The 18,293-nt window shown below is 43.5% G+C and overlaps 1 protein-coding gene across 1 annotated transcript; it reads left to right on the top strand.

Moving 5' to 3' along the window:
- Positions 1–6,556: 6,556 nt before the first annotated feature.
- On the top strand, positions 6,557–17,480 carry LOC146613577 (elongation factor 2b). The gene is made up of 14 exons (XM_085378872.1): positions 6,557–6,706; positions 7,908–8,122; positions 11,283–11,464; positions 11,548–11,759; positions 11,846–12,024; positions 12,253–12,358; positions 12,586–12,838; positions 12,968–13,163; positions 13,289–13,412; positions 13,588–13,830; positions 14,966–15,319; positions 15,437–15,619; positions 15,761–15,893; positions 16,751–17,480. The coding sequence occupies exons 1-14, from the start codon at positions 6,704–6,706 to the stop codon at positions 16,942–16,944; spliced, it is 2,577 nt and encodes an 858-aa protein (XP_085234998.1). The 5' UTR covers positions 6,557–6,703; the 3' UTR covers positions 16,945–17,480.
- The last annotated feature ends 813 nt before the right edge of the window (positions 17,481–18,293 follow it).

The following is an 18,293-nucleotide window of genomic DNA, read 5'->3' as shown; positions in this document are numbered from 1 at the left end:
TTGTTTTCATTGTAGATTGTTGTAAATTTGCTGCTGTGCTTGCCAAGATTTATCTGAGACAGATGGCTTCACATTTGAGTCTAGAATATTTTGGTACACAGAGGAGTTTGCAGTTGATTCATTGACCGCAAGGTGCCCAGATGCCGTGGCTTTAAAACAAGCCCAAATCATCACCCCTCCACCACCGTGCTTGGTTTTCTCCATTATGACCGGCCCCCCACCCCAAACCGAACTTTAAGTGGGACGGTTAAAAAACCAAAAACCAAACTGAGATTAAATATAATTGCTATCTACAAAGGTTATTTTAATCTATAACAGCAGATGTGTCCAAGCTACTCTTTTTTAAAAAGTGGCTCAACAATTACAGTTTTTCAGTGGTTTGAGAAAAATAACATTTCAGCAAACAGCTGCAAAGACCTTTCAGTGAAGCTTGTTGTCAAAGCATCAAGAAAGAGAATGCGATTGTTCTGGACAGTTTCTTTCAGTCGCTGGCAGCAAACAAACTGATAATTACCTTAATGTTTTGGGGGTTTTTGTCAGCAAACTGTTTACAACAACAAAGAGTTCAGCTGAAGCTACTGTGAAGGGATGGATCAATCAAGGTGGATCGACATGAGAAAAAAACATGCATCCTTCTAAATGAAGTATTTATTTTCTTTGTGTCTTTCAAATAGACACTTGCTCTTCAAGTTACAGCTCTTTAGAAAGCTGATCAATGACTTTTTTTTTTTGCTTTCCTAATGCAAAACAACGTTATCCGTTCCTTATCTTTGCTGTCATAATTAACAGCATCTGTTTCATGCTAGCACGCCCCATGAAGCAAAAGATATTACATAATGTGTTCTTCCAGCAATTACACAAGGGGAACATGCACATTGGCAGAGATTATCTCATTGTTATCACAGGGGAAGGGATTGTTTCAGTGGCAGAGCTACTTAGTATTACACCCGTCTAAAAGCAGAATAAGCACAATCAATAGTCAGCATTCTTTTAAGAATGAACACCATCAGCTCAATCCTCCTATTGCCATATCAACTTCAAAGCATCGCTACACCTTTGAGGGAACACAGCCTGGTAGCTCAAATAATTCAAAGCCATTTTCCTTTCTCTTCACATAATTTTATTTGACATTTTTGCCTTCATCAGATGGCTCGAAGCAGACAGAGATGCCAGATATTTTCTTTGGGTTCTGAATTTATGTTTTTTTGTTACCTTTACTAAGCTGTTCAAAAGTCAGAGTGAAGAGGGACTTTATGGGAAGAACGAAAGTGAAACTGTGGCACGGCAGAAAGGACGCAAATCTTTCTTATCTTTTGTTTGTCAGGCATGCATAATGTGAATAAATCAAATTCTCTGAGGTGTCTGATTCCCAGGCTTGGTGGAGACGCTTGTTTTACAGGCTAGGTTGGATTTCCAGACCTAAAATACAATTCAAATGTCAAAAAGCCCCTGTTGTATAAGGCCAAAAAAGGTTATTTAAATACACTCTGGTGAGACTAATGGAAATGGATGGTGTATTAGCATATTCTGCTGTGTTAGACTCTTTCTTACTTAAGAAAATAACGCTCACAGTGAAGCCACCGTACAAATCCATTATGACCGCTATACTTTAGTTTTTCAAAGACTTGCTTCTTAAGTATATTAGTTGCTTTAAAATCAACATATTCATGAATACGCCTAATTAAATGGCAGCAGAGCGCTGCTATCTTTATTGTTGTTCTAACTGGAGATTAGAGAGTATCAAAGTACTTTGAGTGCAGTGATTATCTAACCGGGGCATTTTGAGCACATCTCTAGATACCAGGAATAAGTTGCTGCTCAGTACACATAACTGTTATTGCATATTAGATCACAATGTGAATGCATATTCAGATATCTCCATGTGAGAGCAGGTTGGTTAGGGTGAAGGAAAAGAACATCTATTGGACACCTTAGGGTGTTTTAAAATGAAATATACCATGAAATCACTTTTATGCGGTCAGTTCTCTTCCAGTGAAATGACCTGCACAGGTACCAATGACTGCAGCTCCACAGAAATGGTCTCACAGCTCACCCTATTCCCTGGCAAGAAAGTGTTCAATAAGATGTGTGGAGAGCAAAAGAATCATATAAAAAATACACAGCTACTGCAGTGATCAAAGAAATGCCTTCTTCAGGTCCATGGGTGTGAAGTCACGGGCTGAAAACATGTTTGAAGCTTACATCAAGGTCATTTAACCAGCCACAAAGTGCATTTTCATTAGCTCTTATCTGAAGCTCAGTAATTGCTCTAATGTGAGCAAAATCGTTCTATATCTACAGCTGGGAAATTGTTAGTGTGTGCAAACAGGAGAAACACGCTTGTCCGCTGTCTCTAGTGGAGTGACTGTACGTTATTGGTAAAATCATAAACTCTGCAATTAGGAGACAAAGATTAAACACAGCCTTCAGCTACAGCTACAACGGAGTACCAGCTCAGCGTCTGCTTTTTGAAATTTCCCATCATGTGTGCCACTAGTATGAGATAATCCACAGCTTTCTCCTCACTCTCACAGCTACAAGTGTCATGTAATTGGCTTCTTCAGCGCTACGCTTGCAGCGAATGCCCACATGCAACTGGGAATTGTTTTCAATCATGTAAGATTTTTTTTCGTTGGCTTTCTGATTTCCCTAAAGATCTTCAGGTAACAACCCCAAATGTTCATTTTAAATCTAAATTCAGTATCCGCAGGCACATCATGTGGATTCTATCAGTTTATAAGTTTATTACAGTTTTTTCTGATTGCTTAAGCACATTTTTTGTAACTATTGGCTAATTTTGCAAAACTCTTCACACAAATAAGAAAACCTGTCACCCAATAATCAAAACATTGTAGTTCTCTTGCAAAAGCGAACACAGCTAGATTAACTCTTCACACCTTCGTAAAAATGGTGTTTCCGTATCAAACAGTTCACACAAGCCATCATCTACTAAGCACACAATGCGCCAACTACACACTGATGGTATGAATACAAAACACATCTGGCTTTTGCTTTCTCTGTGCACAAGGTAGGCTATGTCAGTTTGAGCTCATACTTCTGTCATAGATCCATAAGCATAGAGGGATCCAAACTTCAAGTACTGGTGTTTATTCAAACACATCAAAACAAACACAAGTGTTCATTTCCAAGTATAGGATTATTTGCAATCGCCATAATGACTATATGGGTTACTTGGTCTGCAGTGAACATGCTTCCTCTGCCCCAGCATCTGGTCATCTAGCAATTCTGTAAAGTAACAATTTCAGTATTTTTACATCAATGGTATTGGTGTGTTTCTCATTGGCATATGGCAGTGCTACAAATCTTTGTGCGAAGTGACTGTACTCACCGATTCTCATTTCAAGATGTCCTTATGGTACTTGCTACAGTGTAGTGGCTCGAGTTAGGCTGGACCCGTTGGCCAGCTACCCTCAGTGTCATTCCACGGTTGATTACATGGTCCACTATTGTAGCTCTGATGTCATCAGCAATTCTATTTCTTACTCTTCCTACCCTTCCTCTCCCCCCTCCTCATCTTCCTCTCCCCCTTCCTCGTCTTCCTCTTGCTCCTCCTTGTCCTTGTCGTCCTCTTCATCCTACTTCTTCACCTCCACGTCCTCTTCCTCGGCTTCCTCTACTTCTCACTCTTTCTGCTCCCTCCATTGTACTCCGCACACACAGCTTACCTGTATTATAGTGCTTAGGCTGATTGCAAAGTGAACTAATTATCTAAAAAAGTTTTCACATGTGAAAGTGTGCCAGACAGTTGGCAAATTAGTGTTAATGATAGCCATACATGTGTATACTTTTGCTAGGAGTGTGTTGGAAATTTGGTAATTGAGTGTTGTGCAGTGAATTGTGCCTACAGTTTTGCAAAGTGTGTGTTACAAAATTGCAAACTGAGTGCAAAGCAGTTTTTGTGCTTTTAGTTTTGCAAACTCAGTGAGTGGTTTTGCTATAAGTCTGAATAGTTTTAGAGATTGTGCTACAAGAATCACAGTTAGGGTTTAAGCATTCAGAAAAAACTGTATTACATTTAAAAATATGATATCATAACATCGATAGTTTTTGTTATTTCTTAAATTTAATGTTATCTATTCATTTTTCTACTGCCAAGTTTGGAAATCAGTTCCCTTAATGTGTAAAATCCTCCTGTGACTAGTAAAGGGAATATATTTCCCACCGTTTGGAGTTTGACCAAAAAAAGAAAGAAAAAAAAAAGCCAGACATGCTCCACTTTAAGCTGCACTGTGGCAGTCAGCGTCCTACACCGAAAGCTTCAGAGAGACTCCTGCTAAAAGGCCAATCAAGATATCGTCCTCCACTGTTTTGCAATTTTAAGACTACTTCACTGAGTTTATGAAAACTACCTCTGTAGCTTTTGCATAAATCTGATGATTAGATGAAAGACACCGTTTTTCAGATGAAGTAATCTGCACACCACTGCCTATGCGACTGCAGACAGCACGCTCTTTCTGCTGTGAACGTTGCTGTTTTAGTAGGTCAGCCCTGCTGGAGGAAACGTGACACACTGCGCAGTGATATTGCAGTAATATCAGCTTTATCAGCTGCACTGACCATGGAAACCACTGGTTCTTGTTTAGTCACCACAAACTTTAGTATCTGGACTCCCTTGTGTTAAAAAGGGCATTATACAATGAATAATCTTTGGAGCTGTGTAGAGCTTTTATTGTTGCTCACTAAATTTAAATTTGTTTTGCTTCTTATAGTGCTCTGAAGACAAAAAGTAGAACTTTCTAATGATATGTATTTTAGGGAGTTTTAACAAAAGATTTTCTACATTTAGAGACTATGAGCAGAAATTATAAATGCAAGCTCAAAACTAAAAATAAACATTGAAAAAAGAAATCGTCTTGCAGCATCGTTTGCTTTGTGGTTTTATCTTCATCTGAAATTCATGAGTAAAGCTTTCTTTAGAGATAATAATCATCTGCTCTCATGAGAGCCCATTATGTGCTTATTATGGGAAACCCACGAATAATGTATTTTTCAGTTATTTCCTTTCTGGACATGTAGAGCACAGTCCACTGGTTTAATAAGAAAGATACCCCCTCCCCAACAATTGTTATCACAGGGGGAGGGATTGTTTCAGTGGCAGAGCTACTTATTATTGCACCAGATTGATTAAATGTGTTCTTTACATTACTCAGTTTTCATTTCAGTGTCCCATTCCACATATCTTGGCACCTCCCAAACATGTTTTGTCCTGCTCTGCCCTCAGCTGGTGGAGGACTGCTACGGCGCCCTGTCTAGCAGTGGCCTGCTTTATTCCACGGGGATCGATATTTCAGAGGCGGAGGTGTACATCAAAATGTTTGGGGGGGAAGAGGCGGAGCATGGGGAAAAAAAGGAAGGAAACATTCAGTTTTTGCTGCGGATAAGGCTTTCCTGTGAAATTGGCTCTAGCATGCATCGCACTCTCCAAGTGCTGCTAAACGTCATTCACTGACACGCCCAGAAGCAGCTGCACGCTAAGATACGGAGAAATACAAGCAAACAACCAACAGTAATACATGCTTTCTAATGCATCGTTGGCTCCTTAGGTGGGCTAAAGAGAAGTGAACCAGACGGTGTGGTTAAACAGATGCACTGACAGTGAAATCCTGCGGAATTTTCATATGTTTACGATTACAATTAGGCCAGTACACACTGTAACAAATTGAATTGAATTGAATTTTGTTTTTTGTGTGTGTACAAAGAAATAAATGTATTTTTTGTTAATAAATACATACATAAATTAACAAATAAATAAAAGTTTTTAAGTCCAAAAACAATATATAGGTGTGGTAAGTCTCAAATGCAATCAATGTGTCAACGATATTCCAAAACCATACACAAAATATTTAGTATTTACTCAAAACACAGCAAATAGCAATACAAATTCTATAAAATCTGGACTTATGTTATCAAATGCTATACCACAGAAATGCGTGATTCGAATGAAGCTCTTTTTTAATGTTGAGTTAAAGCTTTAACGCAAAGAAATCTAATGTGCAGTATATATTTATACTGATATCCATATTTATGTTTAATTAATTCTGTATCCTTTATATGGACCTTACCGCACCGTTTGCACAGGAAACGTGTCTTCGCGTCTATACACTGTTTGTGTATAGACTGGATTACAATAAAGGTTTGTCTGTCTGTATAGCTGAAGCCATAGAAACTAATCACTGAATAAAGCTTCAGTTGGTATTACCTCCTTTAGAAAGTGGTCATCTCTGTTGCCAAACCACTTTATCTTTTGACTTTAGTGCATTTTGGTTCGATTATGTTACTTTCTAACAATGTAAATATCAACTGTACAAAAGTACTTGTTCTTAAGTTTTGGATCTTTCGTGGCAGCTGGAGGCACAAACATACATGGTTAAGTCAACAGAAGTGCGCCCTTCTTACTCTCACGCACTCACAAACACAGCCGGGCACTCACACGCGCACGCGCACTCAGCATGGACGTATTAGGATAACATGGCAAAGCGCCACGGACATGTGATATGTGACGGGCTGCTGAGCTGCAGCGCCCCCTGCAGCTGCAGTCACTGACCGGACACCGCTACACGGCAGCCGCATCATCAGCAGCAGCAGCAGCGCCTCTCCTGTCACCACCGGGACTGCCTGTCCTCAGAGGCAGCGACTACGGCAATAACCCGTCGCACATAAAGACCCACGACCTGCAGACAACATGGTGAGTGAAACTAGAGCCTTAAATGTATAGATGATGCCTTTAATGTATTTGTAGCAGCGAGGGAAAACACGCTGTCAAATGCTGCACCCAACAACCGTTATGAGTTGTAGGCTCCGACTGCAGCCGCACCGGATCCCGTCAGGTCCGTGAAATGGATGCCGATGCCCGGTGGTGTTATGTGATCGGATAAGGGCTCTGTTTGTTCGCCGTTATAACATGCGCAACAGCCGGCCGATAACGCAGGGCTGTGGCCTCCAGTGCACGGGCCGCTCAGCTCTCACTGTGACGTCCACTGCAAAGCCTTTAATATCACGCTGCTCTGGCATGACCGCAGAAATATCACGTTAATACAGCTGCCCACAGAGGGAACGCACATGGCCGTGGCATGTCTAATGTAAATGTCATCAGCTCTGTTTGTGTGTGGGGGGGAAATGTAGATTTTCATTTGATTAGAAGAGATTGCGTCATTGCTTTTTATTTAAGAAGCGATGGAAACGTGTTATTACATATAGGCAGGCTGCACTACGTCACACTCAGAGAGCTGCACCGCATTTCATCTGAGTGTTTTGCAGCAGTGGGTGATGTAAAAATGAATTATTTCACCAAAAGAGTCTTTGGTTGTGTTCATTTATATATCCAGTGTGATATTTCTGAATTGATGAATACATTTGTTCTGCTAGGAAAGCTTTGAGGGACACTGGACCTTGTTTTCTTCATATTTTTTATTTACAGAGGATTATGGGGATGGTTTTATATAGTCTTAACAACCCACTGCTAGACAAACTGTCATCTTGTCATCTTAGAGGACTGCCCTCTTCATATATTACACATTAAATAGCAAACTTAGTGGTTAACACTCTTTCTGTAGATTTAGTTTAAGGTCTAAAATCAAGAGACCGTGTTTTCTTGCAATTGTGGTACATTGCGTTCACCCCCACTCAGTTGCCACATGGTGAATGGTGACTCAGTAATTCTGGAAATCAGGAGGTAAAGTCTTTAAGCGGTGTCCACTCTCCTTCTTCCTGGGTTCAGTTTCAAACATGTCTTTCTTTTTATAACTCTTCTCGGAGCGGCTGGGGAGAGCTGGTAGTGGACAGAAATAGATGCATATGATGAATAAAATGAGCCTGTGCTAGTTGGAAATGGATGACTGTAGCCACCCTGCTCCCCTCCCCTTCTAAATCTCCAACCCTCCCTCCAGGTGAACTTCACGGTGGATCAGATCCGTGCCATCATGGACAAAAAGTCCAACATCAGAAACATGTCCGTGATCGCACACGTGGATCATGGGAAGTCCACGCTGACCGACTCGCTGGTATCCAAAGCGGGGATCATTGCATCGTCCCGTGCCGGAGAAACCCGCTTCACAGACACACGCAAAGACGAGCAGGAGCGCTGCATCACCATCAAATCTACGTATGTGCTTTGTGTTTGTAGCAGGAACTATTCATAATTTATCCTAACAGTACTGGTTAATTTAAATATTTTTATTACGCATTCAACCTCCCAAATTCTCGTCATCTGCCTGATCAGATCTGTGTGGGTTTGATTTTGATATTTCTATACGCTGACATCACACTCAAACTTTAATCAATGAGTAAAAATGCAGAGGAGAGACATGGGTGTTGCTTAGGGTTCTCAAATGTGAAGCTAAAATTCAGCATTCTTTCTAATGGCCAGCAGGGGGCGACTTCTTTGGTTCCAAAAGATGTTTGATTGTGAAGAAGTGTAAAAGAAAATGACAATGCTGCTTCAGGAAACATTTACCTGATGACTTTGTGGCCTCGTTCTCTAAACACAAGTCTTATTTTATACAGTTTGATCTTCATTTTTTAAAATTATTATCTGACTTTGAGGATAATAAATAATAAAGCACGTAAAGAGTATTTCAGGTTGCGACTGGCAAGTGTGGCCATCCCTTATATATAGTCTGTGTCATAGACAAATATACTGATTGGAAGCGATCAATACTGTTCTATCTTTGGCAGGAAATATTGGGTACACATAATAATGACTTGCTGATGACTTGCTCTTAGCCAACACCCTTAACGACTTCTACTGCCGTTTTGACGAGCCATCAGGCAGCCTTCACACCTCCAACGACCCCAACAATAGAGGCACTTTGGACACTCATTCCCCCACCTCTCCCCCCTCCATAGAGCCATCACCACCTTCAAACTGTTCACCTGCAACACCCGCCCCCTCACCCCACACAAAAGAGGATTTCACACCACCTCCTCCGACCACAACTCTTCATATTCATGAAGCAGATGTGAGGAAGCAGTTTAGGAGTCTGAATGCTCGGAAAGCTCCCGGCCCAGACGGTGTGTCTCCTGCCACCCTCAGACACTGTGCAAACGAGCTGGCCCCAGTGTTTTCTGGCATCTTCAACTCCTCACTGCAGGCATGTCATGTGCCTGCCTGCTTCAAGTCCTCTACCATAATCCCTGTCCCCAAGAAACCTAGGATCACTGGACTAAATGACTACAGACCCGTGGCTCTGACATCTGTGGTCATGAAGTCATTTGAGCGCCTAGTTCTCTCCCATCTCAAGACCCTCACGGCCCCCCTCCTGGACCCCCTGCAGTTTGCATATAGAGCCAACAGGTCTGTAGACGACGCCATCAACATGGCCCTACACTTCATCCTGCAGCATCTGGACTCCCCAGGAACCTACGCCAGGATCCTGTTTGTGGACTTCAGCTCTGCCTTCAACACCATCCTTCCAGACCATCTCCGAGGCAAGCTTTCCCAGATGAATGTGCCTGATCCCATCTGCCGGTGGATCACTGACTTCCTGACGGACAGGAAGCAGCACGTGAGGCTGGGAAAGAATGTCTCGGACTCCCGGACCATCAGCACCGGCTCCCCTCAGGGCTGTGTTCTTTCTCCTCTGCTCTTCTCCCTGTACACCAACTGCTGCACCTCCACCCACCAGTCTGTCAAGCTAATCAAGTTCGCAGATGACACCACCGTCATTGGGCTCATCTCGGACGGGGACGAGTCTGCCTACAGGAGGGAGGTTGAACGTCTGGTGTCTTGGTGCAGCCACAACAACCTGGTGCTGAATGCCCAGAAGACAGTGGAGATTATTGTGGACTTCAGGAAGCACACAGCCCCACTCCCCCCCATCATCCTGACTGACACCCCCATCACCTCTGTGGACTCATTCCGCTTCCTGGGTACCACCATCACCCAGGACCTGAAGTGGGAGCCCACCATCACCTCCGTCATCAAGAAAGCCCAGCAGAGGATGTACTTCCTGAGGCAGCTGAAGAAATTCAACCTGCCAACACGGACGATGATGCAGTTCTACACTGCAATCATCGAGTCCATCCTCACCTCCTCCATCACCGTGTGGTACGCTGGAGCCACTATCAGGGACAAACAGAGACTGCAGCGTGTTGTGCGCTCTGCTGAGAAGGTGATTGGCTGCAGACTCCCATCTCTGCAGGACCTGTACACCTCCAGGACACTGGGGCGTGCAGCTCGGATCTCAGCTGACCCTTCTCACCCTGGACACAGTCTGTTTGACCTGCTCCCCTCAGGCAGGAGGCTCCGGTCCATTCGCACCAGAACCTCTCGCCACAAGAACAGTTTCTTCCCCTCTGCTGTTGGACACATGAACAATAACCACATGATTGTCCCCGCCACTAACACATGACCCTACGCTGTGTCACTGCATCATTTCATGTTTGGCACTGATCACCACCTGCACTCATGTATATATCTTTCTACGTAGCACTCATAATTCTTATTCTCATGTACATATCTCATGTATATCTCATGCACATATCTTTCTTTCTACATAGCACTTTAATTCTTATTGTCTGCACTGAAGCACCGCAGCAATTTCCTAATGTTGTAAACCTCAACATCTGGCAATAAACCCATTCTGATTCTGATTCTGAATAACTCATCAATCATACTAAGACCTTGACTCAAAAAGAAGACGTACTTGGCCTTCAGCTGTCAGATCTCCCTGTTTGGTTGTGTTTGTAGGGCATATATGTCCGATAAAAAGAAGGGCTATAGTAAGTACATTACCAAAATAAGAAATATTTGTGCCATACTGAGTTCATTATTGTTATGAAATTGTGTTATGTATTTTAACCTCAAGGTACACATCGTTTCTAAAGGCGGCGGGCTGTGCTGTGTATTTAATTGGAACATGCATCTAATACTTGATTGGTTCATAATCACAGCACTTGTTTTATTTGTAAGTTGCTCGTGGTGTTATACTTTATCGACACACGTTAAGTACCATATTTGACTTGCAGAATTGTTTCTCTGTTCCAAATTTAGAGAGGTGTTAAAAAACACTGTTTTAGAGATTTACACATGGATGTTTGTATATAATAAATGCACCAGCAGAGATCACCAAATATTAATTCAAATCTATGCAGTCAGGACACTTAGTAGCAGCTGAAAGTCTTTGCTGTCTCTTTTATTAGAGGATGGTCTGACTCATCCGTGTGAGTGCAGTTTTTGAGATTTATTTACATAAATCGTTAAATTTATCAGTGCAGAGTTAACACATCTCAAGGTTTTTCTATGTTCTCTCACTCTCTTTCAGGGCCATCTCCATGTATTATGAGCTTGGAGAGAACGACTTGGCGTTTATCAAGCAGAGCAAAGACGGAAACGGCTTCCTCATCAACCTGATCGATTCCCCGGGTCACGTTGATTTCTCTTCTGAGGTCACCGCTGCCCTTAGAGTAACTGATGGAGCCCTGGTTGTGGTGGACTGTGTCTCAGGTAATTAGACATAAAACACTCGTCCTGTCACTCACATACACACTCGTACGCACTGAGGCTTACCTGTTTGTTTCCACTGACAGGTGTGTGCGTGCAAACCGAGACCGTACTGCGTCAGGCCATCGCTGAGCGCATAAAGCCGGTTCTCATGATGAACAAGATGGACCGGGCCCTGCTTGAGCTGCAGCTGGAGCCAGATGAGCTCTATCAGACCTTCCAGCGTATTGTGGAGAACGTTAACGTCATTATCTCCACCTATGGAGAGGATGAGGGTGGACCCATGGGGAACATTATGGTGAATACATACTTACGCTGGTAAAATACCTTCTAAAACTTTCAATATATGGGTAGTTACAATGAATGCTATCATTTATTCCTCAGATTGACCCTGTTATTGGAACAGTTGGCTTTGGCTCGGGCCTCCACGGATGGGCTTTCACCTTGAAGCAGTTCGCTGAGATGTATGTGGCTAAGTTTGCTGCTAAAGGAGTTGCACAGCTGGGACCAGCAGAGAGGTGCAAGAAAGTGGAGGACATGATGAAGAAACTGTGGGGAGAAAGGTGAACACGAGTGCACGTACAGTGCCCTCTCTGGTTACAGTGTGGTACATCAGAGGTGCTGCATGTGTTAAGAAGGATGCTTGTACATGGACCACACCCCTTTTTCTGTGTCAATGTTCAGGTGGTGTTTAGTGGTTCTTTAAAATTTAAGCATTAATACAAGACAGTGGGCAGCAAGTGATATTCAGGCAACATATTTTTATATAATAATTTCATTGCATTTTCCAGATATTTCGATCCAAGTGCTGGAAAATTCAGTAAGACCGCCACCGGCCCCGATGGTCAGAAATTACCTCGAACTTTCTGCCAGCTTGTTTTGGATCCCATCTTTAAGGTGAATGTACTAAAGATGCTTTATTTCAGCAAATTGTGTATTTTTTATGTTTCTAACATTGTTAAAAGGGGATTTAAAGCTCTTAAATTTCAGACATTTCAGATCCAGACTGTGACTGGATCCAAACTAAGATGATTAGACTTTAAGTAGAGTCTGAAAAGTCACTGCCTTTGATTAATGCCCTAATTTTTTTTTTTTTTTTGTCCTTTTTCTCATTGACCTCTTAGGTGTTTGATGCCATCATGAATTTCAAAAAAGAAGAGACAGCCAAGCTAATTGAAAAGCTGGATGTCAAACTTGACTCAGAGGACAAAGAGAAGGAGGGGAAGCCCCTGCTGAAGGCTGTAATGCGACGCTGGCTCCCTGCCGGAGAGGCCCTGCTCCAGATGGTTACCATCCACCTGCCCTCCCCCGTCACTGCGCAGAAATACCGCTGTGAGCTGCTCTACGAAGGGCCCGGAGATGACGAGGCTGCCATGGGTCAGTAGAACACCTTCACGTGACTCAATTCAATTAAAAGTATTTGTATTATTATTAAGTAGCTTTAGAAGAATTATCACTGTTTATTTTGACTGTGGTAAATTCACAACTTCGAAACTCTCTTCTCAGGTATTAAGAACTGTGATCCTAAGGCCCCACTGATGATGTATATTTCCAAGATGGTCCCAACCAGTGACAAGGGTCGTTTCTATGCCTTCGGCCGTGTGTTTTCTGGCTGCGTGTCCACAGGGCTGAAGGTGCGCATCATGGGGCCAAACTTCACCCCTGGCAAGAAGGAAGACCTCTACATCAAACCCATCCAGAGGTGGGCATGTTTATCTACAAACTGTACACAGTACAGGTCCAAGATAGTAGGAAAAGCTCAGAATGTGTGACTCCCCTTTCTTCTTTTTTTTATATCCTTCTTATTTTATCACCACGTCAATCTAGGACTATTTTGATGATGGGTCGCTATGTGGAGCCTATTGAAGATGTTCCCTGTGGCAACATCGTGGGTCTTGTTGGAGTAGACCAGTTCCTGGTTAAGACTGGAACTATTACCACCTTTGAACAGGTAGCGTGTCACTTTCCCTTTGTTCTGTATCTACACAGAGTGTGCTCTAGTTTAAAAACCGAGGCATGACAAATGAATCAATAGCTATTAACACGGAGTCATTATTTGGTGTGGCTTCCTGATAAAACAAACCTTAAAAGAATCTAGTCTTATCACTCATCGATTCCATCTTCAGGCCCACAACATGAGAGTGATGAAGTTCAGCGTGAGCCCTGTTGTCCGAGTGGCCGTGGAGGCCAAGAATCCTGCTGACTTGCCCAAGCTAGTGGAGGGCTTGAAGCGTCTGGCTAAGTCAGACCCCATGGTGCAGTGCATCATCGAAGAGTCCGGGGAGCACATCATCGCTGGAGCAGGAGAGCTTCACCTGGAGATCTGCCTGAAGGACTTGGAGGAGGACCACGCCTGCATTCCACTGAAGGTGAGCAAAGGAGTAGAGGTTTACTGGCAAGGTGCAAGACAGGTCACTGATGCAAGGTTAATATTAATAGCTATTACAAGTACTGATTTGTTTACGTCACATATATGAAAAGCAGCCTCACGACAGACAATCCGAACTATAAACCTGAATACAATTTAAACTGTTGTGTTTAAATAGATGGGTGGTCTGTACCACACAGCAAGCAATAATATTAATCAGGTAACCCATTAAAAAGAAGAGGTCCACTTTAATGACTTGAAGTAGTGGATGAGGCCTAGTGGACTCTGACTGGCTCCAGCTGCCTATCAAATCAATTATTAGGGTAGATGAGTTATTAAAGAAAAATAATCACCCCACTCAGAGTTGTTATAAGTGGGGTAACTCTTCATAAAGGCCAGAACCGTTTTTTGAACCAGGCTATAAATGTGCTTTTTAATGCAGTAAAGTTGACCATTTTAACATGTTAGTCTAAGGCAGGGGTAGGCAACTCCAGGCCTTGAGTGCCGGTGTCCTGCAGGTTTTAGATCGCACCCTCAGTTAACACACCTGAATCAAATGATTAGTTCATTACCAGGCCTCTGGAGAACTTCAAGAAATGCTGAGGAGTCATTTAGCCCTTTAAATCAGCTGTGATGGATCATGGACACATCTAAAACCTCCTCGGCACCGGCACTCAAGGCCTGGAGTTGCCTACCCCTGGTCTAAGGGGATTGGCTAGATGTTGGAGCCAGCCTCAAGTGGTGACTAGAGGAACTGCAGTTTTTGCTACTTCTGCACGAGCTTTGTTTTTCAACCCCTTAGGACTGATTTAATTTTGCCTTTTCTTTCTCTCTCATTCTTGAGACTACATATAATCCAGGTTCACTTTTAATCACAATAAAACTTGTGATTGCAGACATCAATCATATTTATTTGCTAATTTCATTTAATATTTTTCCTCTGCTTGTGCACAGTTTGACAACCACTCAATTAGGACAAGTAGCTTTCAAATGCTAAACATAAGAGCTTTACATAGCCTTACTGATTATGTGGGGCTAGAATTAGATAAAATAAAAAATATATATACATTTTATTCCCATATTTTTGAAGTATTGCTCATACCATCAATCCTGACCAATTCTTTACCTCTTTGTAGAAATCCGACCCAGTGGTGTCTTACAGAGAGACGGTGACGGAAGAATCCGACCAGCTGTGTCTGTCCAAGTCCCCCAACAAGCACAATCGTCTCTTCATGAAGTCCCGTCCGTTCCCCGACGGCCTGGCTGAAGATATCGAGAAAGGGGATGTCACTGCTCGGCAGGAGCTCAAAGCCCGTGCACGTTACCTTGCTGACAAGTATGAGTGGGAGGTGACAGAAGCCAGGAAGATCTGGTGCTTCGGTCCAGATGGAACCGGGCCCAACCTGCTGATAGACATGACAAAAGGGGTTCAATACCTCAATGAGATCAAGGACAGCGTAGTGGCTGGTTTCCAGTGGGCAACTAAGGAGGTGGGCAGCTAATTAATTCATACTCGTGTTGCATTTTAAATTCTTATTGGACTGTAAAACAGCTAGCTATTTATAACCTTGCGTTCACACACTCCTGTCTCTGTCCTCGCCCTGCAGGGTGCACTGTGTGAGGAGAACATGCGCGCAATTCGCTTTGACATTCATGATGTGACACTGCACGCAGACGCCATTCATCGCGGGGGAGGACAAATTATTCCCACAGCTCGCAGGGTCCTGTACGCCTGCCAGCTCACTGCTCAGCCTCGGCTCATGGAGCCGGTTTATCTTGTGGAGATTCAGGTTGGTGTTTGGACTAGAGTGGGCGCCTGGACATTGCTTGAACACAGGCTTGTAATTTTTTGGAGCTCTTCTATATTCTGAAAGGAAAAACATTTTAGTAACTTTAGTAACTATCTGTGGCCGTGCCTCTTGTCCATGCAGTGCCCAGAGCAGGTTGTCGGTGGGATCTATGGCGTGTTGAACAGGAAACGAGGTCATGTCTTTGAGGAATCCCAAGTGATGGGCACGCCCATGTTTGTGGTGAAAGCCTACCTGCCAGTCAACGAATCCTTTGGTGAGTTTCAGTCGATACTGCTTGCAGTCTTTTGTGGTGGGTTTTAACTCTCAGCTGGAAAGGAGGGCTTAGGTAAAAGAGGGACTGGAGAGGTCTAAAAGCTAAAGTGGATCTCTGAAATGTTTGTGAAGATATACACTCACGTGCCTTTTTATCGGGCTCACCGTTTAACAGCTTATCAACACAACTGTCGAATCAACTGATCAGTTGCATGGCAGCGTCTTATCCTCAGGCTTGTAGACATGGTCAAGAAACCTGCTGAAGTTCGAACTGAGCATCAGAATAAGGAAGAAAGGTGATTTAGGTGATTTTGACTGTGGCATGGTTGTTCGGTCCAGATGGAACCACAAGCTGCTGATCTACTGGGATTTTCCTGCATAAGCGTTTGTAGAGTTTACAGAGAATGGTGTGAAAAAGATAAAACATCCAGTTAGGCAACTTAAATAACCACTCATTACAGCCAAGATATGCAGAAAAGCATCTCTGAATGCACAACACATCAGCTGGGCTACAGTAGCAGAAGAGGTGGTGATGATAGTGTAATGGTGTGAGGAATATTTTCTTGGCACACCTTGGATGCCTTAGTACCAACTTAGTATTATTTAAACACCGCAGCCTTCCTGAGTATTGTTGCTGACCATGTCCATCCCTTTACGGCCACCTCACCCATCTTCAAATCATCTCAGTCTGGTATCTTAAACATGCTTGGTAAACTTGGTAAATGTCTCAACAAACATGTTTAAGACAAATGTAAAGGGCATATCCAGCAACTTAGTTTCAGCTGACAGAGTTGCTGTCTTTGTATATGAAGCTATTCTATTTGAAATAATGCTTTTATCTGTTTTTCTGACCTCCAGGGTTCACAGCTGACCTGCGCAGTAACACTGGAGGCCAGGCCTTCCCCCAGTGCGTATTTGATCACTGGCAGATTCTCCAGGGAGACCCCAGCGACCCTGCCAGCAGGCCCTGCCAAGTTGTCGCTGAAATTAGGAAACGCAAAGGTCTGAAAGAGGGCATACCTGCCCTCGACAACTACTTGGACAAATTGTAACCACTCACCCCGGATTAGAAAATACCAAATCATTCTCTAAACCCTACCCCGTGGGCACTTTCAAATCTTTGCACAGGCTTAAAGGTACATCGCACCAATTGTTTCATCTTTGAGCGCGGAGCAGAAACAAAGCTTAAGCTTCCATTGTAGGCTAGTGGAAGCAGCGATGCTTTTTTTCATTTCACAGCTACAGTACACCAAGTGCCTAGGGCAAGGGTTTGGGGGAGCAATTGGATCAAAGCAGCTGTATTATCAATTCCTTGTTTCTTCTATTCCTTCACATCGTCCCCCTTCTCCTTCTACGTATCTGCCGGGTTGGGCCTGTACAGTGCACTGTGATACTGCTGCAATAATGCATATTTATATGGATCATGGCCAGATTAAAGCGTGGCAATCACAATAAAAGTGTTATAGAAGTGAAACGCACTGGAATGGACGTTTGTTCAGTGGATGTAATGAATAAAAACAACTCATGATGAAAATGTGACTCCTAAAATGTTGTTTTTGCTCTAGAGGGTTTTTTCTGCTGCTTCTCAGATTTTCTCTCTATTTCCTGCTTTTATTTATTTAAAAAAAAAAAAAAAAAACACCCAGCACGCCCCTGTGGGCGGTTTATCCTTCAAGCTCGGGTCCTCTACCAGAGGCCTGGGAGCTTGAGGGTCCTGCGCAGTATCTTAGCTGTTCCCAGGACTGCGCTCTTCTGGACAGAGATCTCCGATGTTGTTCCCGGGATCTGCTGGAGCCACTCGCCTAGCTTGGGAGTCACCGCACCTAGTGCTCCGATTACCACGGGGACCACCGTTACCTTCACCCTCCACATCCTCTCGAGCTCTTCTCTGAGCCCTTGGTATTTCTCCAGCTTCTCGTGTTCCTTCTTCCTGATATTGCTGTCATTCGGAACCGCTACATCGATCACTACGGCCGTCTTCTTCTGTTTGTCTACCACCACTATGTCCGGTTGGTTAGCCACCACCATTTTGTCCGTCTGTATCTGGAAGTCCCACAGGATCTTAGCTCGGTCATTCTCCACCACCCTTGGGGGCATCTCCCATTTTGACCTCGGGACTTCCAGGTTATACTCGGCACAGATGTTCCTGTACACTATGCCGGCCACTTGGTTATGGCGTTCCATGTATGCCTTGCCTGCTAGCATCTTGCACCCTGCTGTTATGTGCTGGATTGTCTCTGGGGCATCTTTACACAGCCTGCACCTGGGGTCTTGCCTGGTGTGATAGACCCCAGCCTCTATGGATCTTGTGCTCAGAGCTTGTTCTTGTGCTGCCATGATTAGTGCCTCTGTGCTGTCTTTCAGTCCAGCTTTGTCCAGCCACTGGTAGGATTTCTGGATA

The sequence above is a fragment of the Diplotaxodon limnothrissa genome, linkage group LG18, assembly GCF_057381915.1.
Source record: "Diplotaxodon limnothrissa isolate DT_005_m linkage group LG18, D_limnothrissa_male_GT1.1, whole genome shotgun sequence".
NCBI classification, from domain to species: Eukaryota; Metazoa; Chordata; class Actinopteri; order Cichliformes; family Cichlidae; genus Diplotaxodon; species Diplotaxodon limnothrissa.
This window is presented reverse-complemented; position numbering and strand designations above follow the sequence as displayed.